Source organism: Salvelinus fontinalis, chromosome 17 (assembly GCF_029448725.1).
Source record: "Salvelinus fontinalis isolate EN_2023a chromosome 17, ASM2944872v1, whole genome shotgun sequence".
In the NCBI taxonomy this organism is placed as follows: domain Eukaryota; kingdom Metazoa; phylum Chordata; class Actinopteri; order Salmoniformes; family Salmonidae; genus Salvelinus; species Salvelinus fontinalis.
Window position 1 is genome coordinate 13545859 of NC_074681.1, and position 19628 is coordinate 13565486.

At 42.0% G+C, this 19628-nt stretch overlaps 1 protein-coding gene across 1 annotated transcript; it reads left to right on the top strand.

Moving 5' to 3' along the window:
* Positions 1-5994: 5994 nt before the first annotated feature.
* On the top strand, positions 5995-17656 carry rpe65a (retinoid isomerohydrolase RPE65 a). The gene is made up of 13 exons (XM_055866200.1): positions 5995-6103; positions 6582-6664; positions 8862-9012; positions 9116-9223; positions 12325-12466; positions 12708-12855; positions 13049-13130; positions 13291-13423; positions 13612-13763; positions 14030-14159; positions 16108-16317; positions 16498-16609; positions 17038-17656. Exons 1-13 carry the CDS (start codon positions 6093-6095, stop codon positions 17181-17183), a joined length of 1608 nt encoding a protein of 535 aa, XP_055722175.1. The 5' UTR covers positions 5995-6092; the 3' UTR covers positions 17184-17656.
* The last annotated feature ends 1972 nt before the right edge of the window (positions 17657-19628 follow it).

Sequence of the window (19628 nt, forward strand, 5' to 3'; positions counted from 1 at the left end):
ACACTCAGTGTTTGTGTTTGGTACAAATCTGCCACAGCAACGTAACAATGGATTTGGTATTCATCTTGAAAAAGCCAAACCTTGACCCAGAAAATATAAAAAACTATCGGCCTATATCGAATCTTCCATTCCTCTCAACATTTTTAGAAAAAGCTGTTGCGCAGCAACTCACTGCCTTCCTGAAGACAAACAATGTATATGAAATGCTTCAGTCTGGTTTTAGACCCCATCATAGCACTGAGCCTGCACTTGTGAAGGTGGTAAATGACCTTTTAATGGCGTCCGACCGAGGCTCTGCATCTGTCCTCGTGCTCCTAGACCTTAGTGTTGCTTTTGATACCATCGATCACCACATTCTTTTGGAGAGATTGGAAACCCAAATTGGTCTACACGGAAAGGTTCTGGCCTGGTTTAGATCTTATCTGTCGGAAAGATATCAGCTTGTCTCTGTGAATGGTTTGTCCTCTGACAAATCAACTGTATATTTCGGTGTTCCTCAAGGTTCCGTTTTAGGACCACTATTGTTTTCACTATATATTTTACCTCTTGGGGATGTCATTCGAAACATAATGTTAACTTTCACTGCTATGCGGATGACACATAGCTGTACATTTCAATGAAACATGGTGAAGCCCAATATTTGCCCTCACTAGAAGCCTGTGTTTCAGACATAAGGAAGTGGATGGCTGCAAACTTTCTACTTTTAAACTCGGACAAAACAGAGATGCTTGTTCTAGGTCCCAAGAAACAAAGAGATCTTCTGTTGAATCTGACAATTCATCTTGATGGTTGTACAGTCGTCTCAAATAAAACTGTGAAGGACCTCGGCTTTACTCTGGACCCTGATCTCTCTTTTGACGAACAAATCAAGACTGTTACAAGGACAGCTTTTTTCCATCTACGTAACATTGTTAAAATCAGAAACTTTCTGTCCAAAAATGATGCAGAAAAATGTATCCATGCTTTTGTTACTTCTAGGTTAGATTACTGCAATGCTCTACTTTCCGGCTACCCGGATAAAGCACTAAATAAACTTCAGTTAGTGCTAAATACGGCTGCTGGAATCCTGACTAGAACCAAAAAATTTGATCATATTACTCCAGTGCTAGCCTCCCTACACTTGCTTCCTGTTAAGGCAAGGGCTGATTTCAAGGTTTTACTGCTAACCTACAAAGCATTAAATGGGCTTGCTCCTACCTATCTTTCCGATTTGGTCCTGCCGTACATACCTACACGTACGCTACGGTCACAAGACGCAGGCCTCCTAATTGTTCCCAGAAACAAGCAAGAGCAATAATTGTATACACATACAGTGGGGAGAACAAGTATTTGATACACTGACGATTTTGCAAGTTTTCCTACTTACAAAGCATGTAGAGGTCTGTCATTTTTATCATAGGTGCACTTCAACTGTGAGAGATGGAATCTAAAACAAAAATCCAGAAAATCACATTGTATAATTTTTAAGTAATTAATTTGCATTTTATTGCATGACATACAGTAAGTATTTGATACATCAGAATAGCAGAACTTAATATTTGGTACAGAAACCTTTGTTTGCAATTACAGAGATCATACGTTTCCTGTAGTTCTTGACCAGGTTTGCACACACTGCAGCAGGGATTTTGGCCCACTCCTCCATACAGACCTTCTCCAGATCCTTCAGGTTTCGGGGCTGTCGCTGGGCAATACGAACTTTCAGCTCCCTCCAAAGATTTTCTATTGGGTTCAGGTCTGGAGACTGGCTAGGCCACTCCAGGACCTTGAGATGCTTCTTACGGAGCCACTCCTTAGTTGCCCTGGCTGTGTGTTTTGGGTCGTTGTCATGCTGGAAGACCCAGACACGACCCATCTTCAATGCTCTTACTGAGGGAAGGAGGTTGTTGGCCAAGATCTCGCAATACATGGCCCCATCCATCCTCCCATCAATACGGTGCAGTCGTCCTGTCCCCTTTGCAGAAAAGCATCCCAAAAGAATGATGTTTCCACCTCCATGCCTCACGGTTGGGATGGTGTTCTTGGGGTTGTACTCATCCTTCTTCTTCCTCCAAACACGTGAGTGGAGTTTAGACCAAAAAGCCCTATTTTTGTCTCATCAGACCACATGACCTTCTCCCATTCCTCCTCTGGATCATCCAGATGTTTATTGGCAAACTTCAGACGGGCCTGAACATGCGCTGGCTTGAGCAGGGGGACCTTGCGTGCGCTGCAGGATTTTAATCCATGACGGCGTAGTGTGTTACTAATGGTTTTCTTTGAGACTGTGGTCCCAGCTCTCTTCAGGTCATTGACCAGGTCCTGCTGTGTAGTTCTGTGCTGATCCCTCACCTTCCTCATGATCATTGATGCCCCACGAGGTGAGATCTTGCATGGAGCCCCAGACCGAGGGTGATTGACCGTCATCTTGAACTTCTTCCATTTTCGAATAATTGCGCCAACAGTTGTTGCCTTCTCACCAAGCTGCTTGCCTATTGTCCTGTAGCCCATCCCAGCCTTGTGCAGGTCTACAATTTTATCCCTGATGTCCTTACACAGCTCTCTGGTCTTGGCCATTGTGGAGAGGTTGGAGTCTGTTTGATTGAGTGTGTGGACAGGTGTCTTTTATACAGGTAACGAGTTCAAACAGGTGCAGTTAATACAGGTAATGAGTGGAGAACAGGAGGGCTTCTTAAAAAAAACTAACAGGTCTGTGGAGAGCCGGAATTCTTACTGGTTGGTAGGTGATCAAATACTTATGTCATGCAATAAAATGCAAATTAATTACTTAAAAAATCATACAATGTGATTTTCTGGATTTTTGTTTTAGATTCCGTCTCTCACAGTTGAAGTGTACCTATGATAAAAATTACAGACCTCTACATGCTTTGTAAGTAGGAAAACCTGCAAAATCGGCAGTGTATCAAATACTTGTTCTCCCCACTGTATTTTCAACTGTTTTAGTGGTCGGTTTATATCACTTTACATCAGTAGGAAATAATAGGACATGGATGTATTCATGATTTTATTACAATATTACAGTAGGGCTAATCACTGTTCATGTGAGAGGTGTTGGTAACCAATGGCTTTATTGTTGAGGTCATTGATTTGAAAGTTATTAGGCTGACAAGTGTTATGTGGATATTGACTATGTTTTCAACCAGAATGGGCATAGTAACATGTGTCAACTGAGACTTAGATGGTTTAAGCAAATTCTTTGCAGGAATGCAGTGTAGAAAATCAAAGCTCTCCTTTTATGCGCGTCAACAACAATAGGCCTTATATTCCCATCCAAAGCTTCACTCTGACACTCAGTGTTTGTGTTTGGTACAAATCTGCCACAGCAATGTAACAATGGATTTGGTTTTTATCTAAACGTTTTTAGAGAGTGAGTGACCCTCTGTTCACAGAGTTTTTCATAATCAGCTGTGGCAGCCGTTTAGTTTGATGAAAAATGTATACTTTTGTGCCAAATACAACAGGTGTTACAGTGAAATGCTTACTTACAAGCCCTTAACCAACAATACAGTTATGAAAAATAAGTGTTAAGTAAAAAATAGATAAATAAAATTAAAAGTAAAAAATAAAGAGCATCAGTAAAATAACAATAGCAGGCTATGTACAGGGGGTACCGGTACAGAGTCAATGTGCGGGGACACTGGTTAGTGGAGGTAATTGAGGTAATATGTACATGTAGTTAGAGTTAAAGTGACTATGCATAGATAATAAACAGAGAGTAGCAGCAGCGTAAAAGAGAGGGGGGGGGGGGGGGCAATGCTTATAGTCTGGGTAGCCATTTGATTAGCTGTTCAGGAGTCTTATGGCTTGGGGGTAGAATCTGTTTTGAAGTCTTTTGGACCTAGACTCCGGTACCGCTTGCCATGCGGTAGCAGAGAGAACAGTCTATGACTAGGGTGGCTGGAGTCTTTGACAATTTTTAGGGCCTTCCTCTGACACTGCCTGGTATAGAGGTCCTGGATGGCAGGAGGCTTGGCCAAAGTGATGTACTGGGCCATACACACTACCCTTTGTAGTGCCTTGCGGTCGTAGGCCGAACAGTTGCCATACCAGGCAGTGATGCAACCAGTCAGGATGCTCTCGATGATGCAGCTGTAGAACTTTTTGAGGATCTGAGGACCTGTTTTAGTGGTCGGTCTTTTCAGTCTCCTGAGGGGGAAAAGGCTTTGTTGTGCCTTCTTCACGACTGTTTGGCCATGATAGTTTGTTGTTGATGTGGACACCAAGGAACTTGAGGCTCTCAACCTGCTCCACTACAGCCCTGTCGATGAGAATGGCGGCATGCTCTGTCCTCCTTTTCCTGTAGTCCACAATCATCTCCCTTGTCTTGATCACGTTGAGGGAGAGGTTGTTGTCCTGGATCTTTATACATAGATAGATAGATGCATGCTTACTTCTAGTCCACGTGAAAATATGTTAGGTGTATTTATCCCTTGAAACCTGCCCCTTTGATCTGTGAATTATACTATTCATGTTTATAATTTGTTAGTGATGTAATTGGATACTAATGATCGTTTATTTATCACTGAGGCTACTTGCTTATTGTTCTTTGGTCCGAGTTTGAAGTTGCCTGTGTCTGTCTAAAAAAGCAACCAGCTATAATCCAGGTAGCTAGGGGCTTATTACTCTGGACATGTGCAGAGGACAATCACCACATTGTTCTTTAGTCTCCTGGGGAAAAGCAACCCGCTCATATGAGGACAGCAAATTGTGTGCCCCTGGCAAAGTTCTGATGGCTACCTCTGTTCCTCACAAAATAACTGTCAAAACAAGTTTGTTTGCCATGATGCTATCAATTACATTATTCACACTACACAAAATAGTACCCAGTATTTTAATATGAACATGATTAGATGTTGGTAAAAACAATTTGACATCTACAGTGTTTAGTTACTGATGTGGTGCAAAACAATAACATGGTCTTGTGTTGTATTTTTTAGACACATTTTCCTACTTTAAAATCATGACTAATGTTACTTGTAGACATACCCAAAAGTATTTATTTATCATGAGAGGGCCATAAACAGTACCTAGTAATGCGTATACTGCCAAAAATATTAACATCTCACCTTTCTGGTAGTCACTTTTGAGGACACAAGCTCAAGTACACAGTACAAATATGATACAAATATTAAATATGTATTTTTCCTATTCAACAGAAGTGTGTGTGTGTGGGGGGGTACATAATTGACACCCAGAAAATGTGATGTGTAGCTCCCTATGCAAATAAGGTGTCAGATTTCACATACTGCATTTCAGACGAGAGCGGAGAGTGACATGTGAAGCGGGACAATCAGAGCTTTCACGGTGTACACAGCAATTCATGTTGTGTCATTCAACAAGTGCTCTGTACACAGAAATGTCGGTCAGAACCAGTCCAGAACCGCTCAAAGTCCCATACATAGGGGACTTAACGTTTATAGACCCCAATGTACACAAAGTACTGTATGACTCCGTACTCTGTAGAAATGTACATTTAAATAAGCAAAACTCAGCCGAGATAAGCAGTTACACAGTAACTCTGAATCACACATGCATATATACAAGTCAAGAGTATAAGGCCCATTTGAAATTGGTGCCGTTTGACTATTGTTAATGTTCTGCCAAATAGTCAATTGAGCAGGAGGGTAAGGTAAATCTATCCCAGTTACAAAATGTAGTCTACAGGAAAGTAGAAAATAATTACATTAATTTAGTGAAATGCCATGAAATGTATCTATAGACTCTCCCTGCTACTGTGGTTTGGTAAATATATAAATGATTGAACAATCACATCTTATGTTATTGCAACACATTTGCCAGACAAACACAGGCCTATTGATTTTGTGAAATATTCAGGCAAAATAAATCCGGTTTTAGAGGGCCACCATTGTGCAACCAAGCTAAGGATATTGGCACAATGGCATTCTTTCTCATGGTGCAACCTGATTGGTCAAGAGAAATGTTCCAGCCACTCAGGGTCAAGACAGAGAGAGGGGCTCGATGTATAAAGACCCTAAACCCCCTTGGAGTGCCAAGACTTCCAGTTCAGAAGTGATCTGAAGCCATCTGTATGTGAGTGAGTGTGTGTCTCTGTGCTCCCACAACAAGGAGGAACCATGGTCAGCCGGTGAGTGATGGTTCATTTATTATGTCTGGATTCATGTCTGAACTCTCACGCTGTCAAGGGTCAACCATAGGGATAAAGTGGAAAATGTCAACTTTGAAAAATCTAACATTTTTCATGCAAGTAGACCAAATTTTATTTGGAATAATGTGTGTTGCTTTACTCAATAAAGAGAAAATATGTATGAATGTATGCATTTTGAATTATGTTTGAGAAATTCCTCCTTTGGGACAGTGTTGGTTTGACCTTTTATAGGTTAAAGCGGGGCACTCCAACCCTATTCCCGAAGAGCTACACTCCTGTAGGTTTTCACTTGAACACTAATCTAGTGCACCTGATTCTAATAACTAGCTGGTTGATTACCTGAACAGGTTAGTTACAACTGGGGTTGGATTGAAAACCTACAGAAGGGTAGCTCTTCAGGAACAGGGTTGGAGAGCCCCGGGCTTCAGTTACTTCATTTTTTTCCTTCACAAAGCAGATTTGAGCACCCTGCTGGTGGCTACAAGAAGATCTTTGAGACAGTTGAGGAGTTATCAGAGCCTGTCCCTGCAACAGTTACAGGTTTGTTAACTACATATTTATTTGGTCATATGAAGCAGGTTATTTTAACTTTACTACACTACATGACCAAAGTATGTGGACACCTGCTCATCAAACATCTCATTCCAAAATCATGGGCATTCGTATGGAGTTGGTCAGCCCTTTGCTGCTATAACAGCCTCCAATCTTCTGGGAAGGCTTTCCACTAGATGTTGGAACATTGCTCTGGGGACTTGCTTCCATTCAGCCACAAGAGCATTAGTGAGGTTGGGCACTGATTTTGGGGGCGATTCGGCCTGGCTCGCAGTCGGCGTTCTAATTCATCCCAAAGGTGTTCTATTTGGTTGAGGTCAGGGCTCTGTGCAGGCCAGTCAAGTTCTTCCACACCGATCTTGACAAGCCATTTCTGTATGGACCTCGCTTTGTGCACAGGGGCATTGTCATGCTGAAACAGGAAAGGGCCTTCCGCAAACTGTTGCCACAAAGTTGGAAGCACAGAATTGTCTAGAATGTCATTGTATGCTGTAGCCAGTGGTGTAAAGTACTTAAGTATAAACTCTGGGTAAATCACAAACGTTTCGGCATCACTGTGCCTTAAGTGCTGACAAAACATTGGTGATTTACCCAATAAATTACTGGGAGTTTATATATAGTGCGCAACTCTATTTTTTTTTATAGCTCATAGTTTATTCGCCGTTAGTCAGCACCGCTACATAAAATAATTTTCTCTGGGTGTGCGCCAGCTCAGTTTTTTTTATTCGTAAAAATACTTATTTATATTTTTGTCAACTTTTACTTCACTACATTCCTAAAGAAAATATACTTTTTACTCCATACAGTTTCCCTGACACTCAAAAGTACTCGTTACATTTTGAATGCTTAGCAGGACAGGAAAATGGTCCAATTCACACAGTTATCAAGAGAATATCCCTGTTCATTCCTACTACCTGACATTGCGGATTCACTAAACTTAAATGTCTTAGTGTTGGAGTGTTCCCCTAGCTATCCATAAATATATTTTTTAAACAAGATGGTGCCGTCTGGCTTGCTTAATATAAGTAATTTTAATTGATTTATACTTTTACTTTTGATACTTAAGTACATTTTAGCAATTACATTTACTTTTGATACTTAAGATTATTTAAAGCCAAATACTTTTAGACTTACTCAAGTAGTATTTTACTGGGTGAATTTCACTTTTACTTGAGTCATTTTCTATTAAGGTATCTTTACTTTTACTCAAGTATGACAATTTTATACTTTTTCCACCATTGGGCCTAGCCCAATCCATGAAAAACAGCCTCAGACCATTAATCCCCCACCAAACTTTCCAGTTGCCACTATGCATTTGGGCAGGTAGCGTTCTTCTGGCATCTGCCAAACCCAGATTAGTCCGCCGGACTGCCAGATGGTGAAGCGTGATTCATCACTCCAAAGAATGCATTTCCACTGCTCCAGTGTCCAATGGCGGCAAGGTTTACACCACTCCAGCTGACGCTTGGCATTGCGCATGTTGTTCTTAGGCTTGATCGGCCCTGGAAACCCATTTTGAGAAGCTCCCGACGAAAAGTTATTCTGCTGACGTTGCTTTCAGAGTCAATTTGGAACTCGGTAGTGAATGTTGCAACCGAGGACAGACGCGCTTCACTCGGCGGTCCCGTTCGTTGAGCTTGTGCGTTCTACTACTTCGCAGCTGAGCTGTTGTTGCTCCTAGACGTTTCTACTTCACAATAACAGCACTTACAGTTGACCAGGGCAGCTCTAGCAGGGCAAAAATGTTGCTATCTGACTTGTTGGAAAAGTAGCATCCTATGACGGTGCCACGTTGAAAGTCACTGAGCTCTTTAGTAAGGCCATTCTACTGCCAATGTTTGTCTATGGAGATTGCATGGCTGTGTGCCTGATTTTACACACCTGTCAGCAACGGGTGCAGCTAAAATAGCCAAATCCACTTACTTAAAGGGGTGTCCACATACTTTTGTATATATAGTATAGATTTCTGGTACATTCAATCTGTACACAATCCTAAAATGAGAACACAGAAAAATACACTGCATCTGCAAATAAATCACTGCCATCTTGGTTAATTCATGTGAAAACAGTATTGTATCTATAACAAACATTCCCTAATTGACCTGTTACCTGCTCTAGATAAAATCACATTGAACTGTTCATTGATCAATTGTTTTTACAAAGCTCTTTTCTCTCACATCTACAGGTAGGATTCCTTCATTTCTGAAGGGAAGTCTTCTTCGTCTGGGCCCTGGCCTGTTTGAGGTTGGAGATGAGCCTTTCTACCACCTCTTCGATGGCCAGGCCCTCATGCACAAATTCGACTTCAAAAATGGCCAAGTCACCTACTTCAACAAGTAAGAATGGATGAATAATGTCCGTTAGAGATCAGTGGTTACATTGCATTTGAGTCTTATTAACCTAATGGATTTGATACCCATTTCTACCTTTATCCTTTAGGTATGTTAAAACAGATGCCTATGTGCGTGCCATTACAGAAAAGCGTGTGGTGATCACTGAATTTGGCACCTTCGCTTACCCAGATCCCTGCAAAAACATCTTCTCCAGGTTGGTAGCTAACCTCCTCATCAGATGAATAACATAGCCGCATGTTGGCATTTATGGGGATGACTCATGTACCGGAGGCAGATCTGTAGGGTAGTCAATCCCTGGCACAGCCACAAAGTCATACAATGTGATTTTAAACCTAAGCCTAACCACACTGCTAATCTTACGCCTAACCTTAAATTAAGACCAACGTTTTTTTAAACAATATACACTGCTCAAAAAAATAAAGGGAACACTTAAACAACACAATGTAACTCCAAGTCAATCACACTTCTGTGAAATCAAACTGTCCACTTAGGAAGCAACACTGATTGACAATAAATTTCACATGCTGTTGTGCAAATGGAATAGACAACAGGTGGAAATTATAGGCAATTAGCAAGACACCCCCAATAAAGGAGTGGTTCTGCAGGTGGTGACCACAGACCACTTCTCAGTTCCTATGCTTCCTGGCTGATGTTTTGGTCACTTTTGAATGCTGGCGGTGCTTTCACTCTAGTGGTAGCATGAGACGGAGTCTACAACCTACACAAGTGGCTCAGGTAGTGCAGCTCATCCAGGATGGCACATCAATGCGAGTTGTGGCAAGAAGGTTTGCTATGTCTGTCAGCGTAGTGTCCAGAGCATGGAGGCGCTACCAGGAGACAGGCCAGTACATCAGGAGACGTGGAGGAGGCCGTAGGAGGGCAACAACCCAGCAGCAGGACCGCTACCTCCGCCTTTGTGCAAGGAGGAGCAGGGGGAGCACTGCCAGAGCCCTGCAAAATGACCTCCAGCAGGCCACAAATGTGCATGTGTCTGCTCAAACGGTCAGAAACAGACTCAATGAGGGTGGTATGAGGGCCTGACGTCCACAGGTGGGGGTTGTGCTTACAGCCCAACACCGTGCAGGACGTTTGGCATTTGCCAGAGAACACCAAGATTGGCAAATTCGCCACTGGCGCCCTGTGCTCTTCACAGATGAAAGCAGGTTCACACTGAGCACGTGACAGATGTGACAGTCTGGAGACGCATTGGAGAACGTTCTGCTGCCTGCAACATCCTCCAGCATGACCGGTTTGGTGGTGGGTCAGTCATGGTGTGGGGTGGCATTTCTTTGTGGGGCCGCACAGCCCTCCATGTGCTCGCCAGAGGTAGCCTGACTGCCATTAGGTACCGAGATGAGATCCTCAGACCCCTTGTGAGACCATATGCTGGTGCGGTTGGCCCTGGGTTCCTCCTAATGCAAGACAATGCTAGACCTCATGTGGCTGGAGTGTGTCAGCAGTTCCTGCAAGAGGAAGGCATTGATGCTATGGACTGGCCCGCCCGTTCCCCAGACCTGAATCCAATTGACCACATCTGGGACATCATGTCTCACTCCATCCACCAACGCCACGTTGCACCACAGACTGTCCAGGAGTTGGCGGATGCTTTAGTCCAGGTCTGGGAGGAGATCCCTCAGGAGACCATCCGCCACCTCGCATGCCCAGGCGTTGTAGGGAGGTCATACAGGCACGTGGAGGCCACACACACTACTGAGCCTCATTTTGACTTGTTTTAAGGACATTACATCAAAGTTGGATCAGCCTGTAGTGTGGTTTTCCACTTTAATTTTGAGTGTGACTCCAAATCCAGACCTCCATGGGTTGATCAATTTGATTTCCATTGATAATTTTTGTGATTTTGTTGTCAGCACATTCAACTATGTAAAGAAAAAAGTATTTAATAAGAATATTTAATTCATTCAGATCTAGGATGTGTTATTCTAGTGTTCCCTTTATTTTTTTGAGCAGTGTATATAGGCAATTTTGACTTTGTAGCCGTCCTCTCTAGTGGAAATTTCTCAGCCCTGCCTCCAGAACAATATTCATCCCAATAAACCTCAACCTGCAACATATATTTTAGTTTATTTAACTAGGCAATCGCCGAACGCCGCGAGTTGAGAGTGGCTGACTTCGGCCTAAGTCGTGACACTAGCAACCTTTCGGTTACTGGCCCAACGCTCTAACCACTAGGCCGCCCCATATCCTGTAAATGGTTATATTTGCTTGCCATATAATGCCTTCAGAAACTATTCATACTCCTTGACTTATTCCACATTTTGTGTTACAGCCTGAATTCAAAATGTATTAATATTACATGTATATTTTTTCCACCCATCTACACGCAATACCCCATAATAACAAAGTGAACACATGTTTTTAGAAATTTTGCGAATTTTATTGAAAATGAAATACAGAAATTTAACTTACATAGGTATTCAGACCCCTGAGTCAATACATGTTAGAATCACCTGTAGCAGCGATTACAACTGTGAGTCTTTCTGGGTAAGTCTCTAAGAGCTTTGCACACCTGGATTGTACAATATTTGCACATTATTCTTTTTGAATTCTTCAAGCTCTGTCAAGTTTGTTTATAATTGCTACACAGACATTTTCACTTCTTGCCAAAAATATTTCAGACATTTAACTCTGTAACTGATTTATTGATACACCATCCAAAGTATAACCAATAACTTCCCCATATTCAATGTCTGCTTTTTATTTTTATTCTACTAATAGGTGCCCTTCTTTGGGAGGCATTGGAAAACCTTCCTGGTCTTTGTGGTTGAATCTGTGTAAGAAATTCAATGCTTGACTGAAGGACCTTACAGATAATTGTATTTGAGGGGTAAAGATATGATGTAGTCATTAAAAAATAAGGTTAAACAGTATTATTACACACAGAGTGAGTCCACGCAATACATTATGACTTGTTCAGCACAATTTTACTCCTGAACTTATTTAGGCTTGACATACAAATGGGTTGAATACTTATTGACTCAAGACATTTCAGCTTTACATGTTTTATTAATTTCTAAAAACATAATTCCACCTTGACATTATGGGGTATAGTGTGTAGGCCAGTGACACAAAATCTAAATGTCATACATTTTCAATTCCGGCTGTAACACAACAAAATGTGGATAAGTCAAGGGGTGTGAATACATTCCGAAGGCACTGTATATCTGATCCTTCATATCAATCATTGTGTATATTTTCACTGCTGTTGCCTTGATCGTCGTTTTAATGATGACTGTTGGATCAATTTCAAAAACTGGTGTGTGTTTCTCTGTGCAGGTTTTTCACTTACTTCAAGGGTGTTGAGGTGACAGACAATTGCCTGGTGAACGTTTACCCCATTGGTGAAGATTACTACGCCGTCACAGAAACCAATTACATCACTAAAGTCAACACTGACACGCTGGATACACTGAAGAAGGTATTACTCTCCTCTTTTCCCCAAGGCTGAAATTCCATCCCCCTTCATGACAGTATTCACAATATACTGTACCAGAAACCAGTGTATGCCTATATCCTTTGGCCTAATTCAACAGACTCAAAAAAATGGAAGTGTTACATACTGGTCCACTGATTATAGACAGAAGTCTCACTTCTCATTAATAGTTATAACACATGTATAACATAATAATGAATAACACTATGACTTCACTTCCCCTCAGGTGGACTTGTGCAATTACGTCAACATCAATGGAGTGACAGCCCACCCACACATTGAGAGAGACGGAACAGTGTTCAACATCGGAAACTGCATGGGGAAAGGAGCATCGCTGGCCTACAACGTTGTCAGAATCCCACCCACTCAGAAAGGTTGGGCTTGTGTCCAAATTGATTCAAGAAAATGAAAATGAAAGATATTCATTCAGAATTCATGCACATGTTCCAACTCTTAAACTAGAAAATGTAGGTAACTTGTACTTAACTTGTTCTGGATAGGATAACTTGTAATAGTAAGGGAATCTGAAGGCTTGTGCCCTGATTGCATCTTGTGTTCTCTCCTCAGACAAGTCAGACCCCATTGAAAAGTCCAAGGTTGTGGTGCAGTTCCCCAGTGCCGAGAGGTTCAAGCCCTCCTATGTGCACAGGTGGGTCATAATAACATATCCATCATGTTCATAGTTGAACTTGAGGTCCCCAAAACAGCAAGAAGTCAATCATGGACATGCCTCCTTCTGTGTTATTTGACTAAGCCATATAACAACTTACAATGCATGCCAACTTAAACGGTCTAAATATCACCCTTAGCTTTGGCATGTCGGAGAACTACTTTGTCTTTGTCGAAACCCCTGTGAAAATCAACCTGCTGAAGTTCCTCAGTGCCTGGAGCATCCGAGGCTCCAACTACATGGACTGCTTCGAGTCCAACGAGGTTCTCGGGGTAAGGAGGCAAACACTCAGTAGATTTTAGTTTAAAGTGACACATTTCTAAACAGGACCATTATGTACAGTAACATCATACCTAGTCTCGACACCCAGAACCAAATCGCACGTGTGCAGTCACAACAGACTTAAGCCTAACACACATTATTGTCAAACCTAATAAACTTTTTAACATACATTTCACAGACATTGTTCCACATCGCCAGAAAGGACATTGGAGGAGGACAAGGAGAATACATTGACCATAAGTTCAAGGCTGCTCCCATCAACCTGTTCCATCACATCAACACTTATGAGGACAATGGTTTCATCGTGGCTGATGTGTGTACATGGAAAGGGTAATGGAACAGCTAAAAATTGTCTCTCTCATAAGATGGCAATGTCAATACAGTGGCAGTTGTAAGCGTATATAAAAAGTGATGACACATCATAAGTGACTGGATTAATTGTGGACTGAGGGATCTCAGGGGTGGCATTCATTTGAAGTGAATTGCCTTAGCAATGTCCTTTTTCAGAAGAATTGATTAATGAATCCTAGCCCCTGGTCTTTAAACACTGTCTCTTTAAAGGATTAGGAAACTAATTCTCATTCATTTCCTGGTAGGTTTGAGTTTGTGTATAACTACCTTTGGCTGGCCAACCTGCGCTCCAACTGGGAAGAGGTGAAGAAGGCAGCCATGATGGCACCTCAGCCAGAGGTCAGGAGATACGTCATCCCACTGGACATCCACAGGGTAAGTCATTTCCTTCTCTTTAAAAATCATTTTTTTTAGTTTACATTTCATTTACATATTATTTCTTAATTTTTGGACAATAAAGTGCATATGTGTTACCCTGTATTTATTTTATTTTGGATAGCAACGTGTGCAGTGCATTCAGAAAGTATTCAGACCCCTTGACTTTTTCCACATTTTGTTACGTTACAGACTTATTCTAAAATTGATAAAAATCGTTTTTTCCCCCTCATCAATCTACACACAATAACCCATAATGACAAAGCAAAAACAGGTTTTTAGATATGTATTAAAAATACAAAACTGAAATATCACATTAAATAACTATTCAGACCCTTTACTCAGTACTTTGATAATGTAACGGATGTCGTCTTCCTCCTCGTCTGAGGAGGAGAAGTTTGAAGGATCAGAGGACCAATGCGCAGCGTGCTAAGTGTTCATCTTATTTAATGAAGTGAACAACTCAAAATACAAAAAACAACAAAGTGAAAACCGAAACAGATCTATCTGGTGCAGACACACAAAGACTGAAGACAACCACCCACAAAACCCAACACAAAACAGGCTACCTAAATATGGTTCCCAATCAGGGACAACGATTGACAGCTGCCTCTGATTGAGAACCATATCAGGCCAAACACAGAAATAGCAAAACATAGAAATACAAACATAGACTGCCCACCCCAACTCACGCACTGACCATACTAAATAAAGATAAAACAAAGGAAATAAAGGTCAGAACGTGACAGATAAAGCACCTTTGGCAGCGATTACAGCCTCGAGTCTTTTGGGGTATGACTCTACAAGCTTGGCACACCTGTTTTTGGGGAGTTTCTCCCATTCTTCTCTGCAGATCCTATTCTTCTCTGCAGATCCTCTCAAGCTCTGTCAGGTTGGATGGGGAGTGTCGCTATACAGCTATTTTCAGGTTTCTCCAGAAATGTTCAAAAGGTTGAAGTCCGGGCTCTGGCTGGGCCACTCAAGGACATTCAGAGACTTGTTCCGAAGCCACTCCTGCATTGTCTTGGCTGTGTGCTTAGGGTCATTGTCCTGGTGGAAGGTGAACCTTTGCCCCAGTCTGAGGTCCTAACCTGCTCCAGTGTGCTTTTCATGAATGATCTCTCTGTACTTTGCTCTGTTCATCTTTCCCTCGATACTGACTATTCTCCCAGTCCCTGCCGTTGAAAAACATCCTCACAGCATGATGCTGCCACCACCATGCTTCTCCATAGGGATGGTGCCAGGTTTAAGTCAGACGTGACGCTTGGCATTCAGACCGAAGAGTTCAATCTTGGTTTCATCAGACCAGAGAATCTTGTCGACGAGTCTTTAGGTGCCTTTTGGCACACTCCAAACGGGCTGTCATGTGGCTTTCGTCCGGCCACTACCATAAAGGCCTGATTGGTGGAGTGCTGCAGAGATGGTTGTCCTTCTGGAAGTTTATCCCATCTCCACAGAGGAACTCTGGAGCTCTGTCAGAGTGACCATCGGGTTCTTGGTCACCTCCCTGCCCATGGCCCTTCTCCCCCGATTGCTCAGATTGGCCGGGCGGCCAGCTCTAGGAAGAGTCTTGGTGGTTCCAAACTTCTTCCATTTAAGAATGACGGTGGGCACTGTGTTCTTGGAGACCTTCAATGCTGCAGACATTTTTAGGTACCCTTTTTGGTACCTGAGCTCAATTTCGAGTCTCATAGCAAAGGGTCTGAATTATTTTGTAAATATGGTATTTCTGTTAAAAAAAAAACTACATTTGCAAACCTTTCTAAAAACCTGTTTTCCCTTTGTCATTATGGGGTATTGTGTGAAGATTGAGGATTTAAAAAAAATCTATTTTAGAGTAAGGCTGTAACGAAATGTGGAAAAAGTCAACAGGTCTGAATACTTTTCGAATGCACTGTATAACTGCTCTAACTTATTCAAACCTTCTTTCATACTGACTGTGTTTCAGGAGGAGCAGGGAAAGAACCTGATATGCCTGCCGTACACCACGGCCACAGCAGTGATGCGTACTGACGGGACCATCTGGCTGGAGCCTGAGGTGCTGTTCTCTGGGCCCCGCCAAGCCTTTGAGTTTCCTCAGATCAACTATGAGAAGCACGGTGGGAAGAACTACACATATGCCTATGCCCTGGGCCTCAACCACTTCATTCCTGACAGGGTGAGTAGTCTTGTTGTTTGCCACAAATCTATCTTCAAACTCTGAGAAGTGAATGGCAGAGGTCATAGCATGTTACGTGAGTGGCCATGAGTTTCTGTCTATGTGGTTGTATATCATCAAGTTGAATGTGAAGACCAAGATGTGTATGTTAGACCTTGAGGAATCTCTATGCGGCTGTAGATCATCAAGCTGAACGTGAAGACCAAGGAGACCTGGGTGTGGCAGGAGCCGGACTCCTACCCCTCAGAGCCTCTCTTTGTGCAGACCCCCGATGGCGTGGATGAGGATGATGGTATGCACAGTATTGTACTGTACCCTTAGTGTACTATACTGTCACTGTTACAGGCATGGTGCAGGGCAAACACTGATACATAGTATTGTGTTTGTGTTAGTGTTAAGAAGAGTTTAAGAGACATTGGGCTCTATTCAATCTGAGATAGAAATTTAGAGGTAATTTGCAATTAAGCTGACATATGCAGTGTTTATCGTGGATGCAGTCTCCTCTAAAGCAGGAACATTGCCTTTAAATTTCAATCACGCTGTAAAACTGAACTTCCGCAATGCGGATTGAATAGAGTCCTTTAGCTATTTATCCAGGGACAAGGTACTTAAATTTAGTAGAAAAATGTTCTCAGCATAATTCATAAAAAGACGGGTTACAGTTACAATGGTGGGCACTGTGTTTTTCTACCAACCGTGTGTTTTTCCAATGACCCACAGGAGTTCTGTTGACCGTTGTAGTATCCCCAGGGGCCCAAAAGTCAGGGTACATGCTGATCCTCAACGCCAAGGACATGTCGGAGATCGCAAGGGCAGAGGTGGACTGCCCTATACCCGTCACCTTCCACGGAATGTACAAGAAATAACATTTCAATAATCCTCAATGCACAAAGACTAGTAGTCACCATTCCAGGGTATTCATACTAAGCATCACAATTCCCTCAGCAATAGAACAAACAAATAAACAATGACAAAGTATAGGCTACAAATAACTTGGCTTGTTGTGTCAGCAAAAACAAGGCAAGTATCTGACCATCTTCCATCATGATTTTAAGTCATTTAACTTTCTGCCACCTACGATTCAGTATGGTTGAGCGTCCATTTTGATGAAAATGTACCATTTCGTGGTATGAATGGAACCTGCTGGTATCAGGGCATAAGTAGGTTTCCTACAATTATTTCTGTGAGCCCACAGCAAAAAACATCAGCGGCCTCTCAGTCACGACACCCTGATTGGTTAATACAATTGTTGTGTCAGTGCTGGAAATCAATGTGTTTGTTCACAGTACCATGTCTCTGTGCACTTCAGGGTTGGAATAATTAAAATATAATCAAAATACTGGCCTTTTTATTGTATGTCTGTTATTTTGGGAAAGAAAGTTGAATGTTGTGTGTAACTAATAATTTGACTATTCTATAGTGTATAAAAAATAAAAAAACGAATTTCTTAGATGCACACGTAGTACAGGTATATACATGAAAGAACTAGTCCCGAAGGACAACAATAAAGTCCCTCTGCTCCATGTCATCTGTATAGCGGTTGTTTTGGCGGAGTTGAAGGTGGAACTGCATTAGAGCTGTCAAATCCACAAATGGCTCCCGGCATTATACCTAAAGCGGACATTGCCATTGGCTGCACAGAGGTACATTAACATAAATCCCATGCAGCATTGTTTGAACACTGGAATGTGAGATGTAATCTACACCTCCATTAGGATGATAGAAACTAATTATTTAGTGTAATGATTTTAAAAAGTATTTCTATACAGCCTACGCTTTCTCCTTCTGAACTTCTAACAGGAGTGGGACAGTGTGGCTTTGATCTCAAGAGCAGCTGCTCACCGATTTGAAGGGTCCAACAGTTCCACCTCTGACAGCCAAAATACCCGCTATGTCGGTGTCTGCTAATACTGGTTAACTATTGATCTGATTGAATCTACGACAAAGTCCCTCCGCTCCATGTTAATCAGTGGTGGTCGGTGCCGTTTAAGATGAGGGAGGACGATTTTTATGAGCATGGCCTTATTTCTATTACAGTATATTGGATGACTGTCATTCATATTCCATTCACCCAGCTCAATGTAACATAGGTTTAGGTTACTACATGATACTCACATTTTCCCTATATCCATCATGAGGTTGCTACGACCTAGTTTACAATATAGGTGCACAGGTTGAGAGAAAAATGTAAGTAATCAAGATGACACATTTAATACCGCCTTGCACACTCTTGCCTGCATCTAGCTGATCTAGAGTGTAATCATTAGTCTAACAGTTGCAAATAAGAGTTTCTATTGGACATTTTCAGGTATGTTTATCCCCGTTCCGTTTAAGAAACGGCTGAATGAATACACCCCTGATCACACGCAAACACAGTTCATGTTCATAGCAGCCACATACAAACAGTATGATCACTTTTCTTGATGTATAATTCCTTCTCGGATCTACACACTCTCCTCCTTTCACCTTCGCTTGTGGACTTTAGTGCACAACACATCAGCTGTCTGTGACCAGGCAAAAAAACCATTTCAAGCCAAACCTTCATATATAACCACTAACTGCTATACAAGGCCTACATCATTGTCACCATATTAGCTGACAACATAGTCAACATAGCTACTAGAACTAACGGGTTAGTAAACCCGCTACAATCATGCAGTACATTGTAGTCAGCCAGCAAGTGGGCCCAGGTGGCAATAAATTAATAAAACCAAAAGCTTACCTTGACTTGGAAGAGTTTTAGTGTTGGATAGCCATTGCCAGCTAGCTAACATAGCATCCCTCTCTGTTTGAGCTGGGTGTTTGAGTAGGCTAAACTAGCTAGCTGCATTCGGTAGCTAAGTAAGTGAAAAAAAGAAATACAACAAAATACAGCTGGCTCTCTTGCTCCTCCATTTTTGAAAAATTTGTTTCATAACTGTTCAACTGTTTTCTTTCTCTCTCTTTGAGTCATCTACTCAGCAAATGTTATGCACTGCAGTGCTAGCTAGCTGTAGCTTATGCTTTCAGTACTAGATTCATTCTCTGATCCTATGGGTGGACAACATGTTCATGCTGCAAGAGCTCTGATGGGTTGGTGGACATCCTCCGGAAGTTGTCATTACTGTGTAAGTCTATGGAAGGGGGTGAGATCCATGAGCCTCCTAAGTTTTGTATTGAAGTCAATGTACCCAGAGGAGGGAAACTAGCTGACCTCCGGCTACACCATGGTGCTACCCTACAGAGTGCTGTTGAGGCTACTGTAGACTTTTATTGCAAAACAGTGTGTTTTAATCAATTATTTGGTGAAGTGAATATATTTAGTATATTTG

What these genes read in the sequence shown, in the direction of transcription:
- rpe65a (XM_055866200.1), top strand. An exon ending in AAGCCCTCCTATGTGCACAG is followed by an intron (nt 13,131 to 13,290) that starts GTGGGTCATAAT and finishes TATCACCCTTAG; the next exon opens with CTTTGGCATGTCGGAGAACT. An exon ending in ACCACTTCATTCCTGACAGG is followed by an intron (nt 16,318 to 16,497) that starts GTGAGTAGTCTT and finishes ATGCGGCTGTAG; the next exon opens with ATCATCAAGCTGAACGTGAA.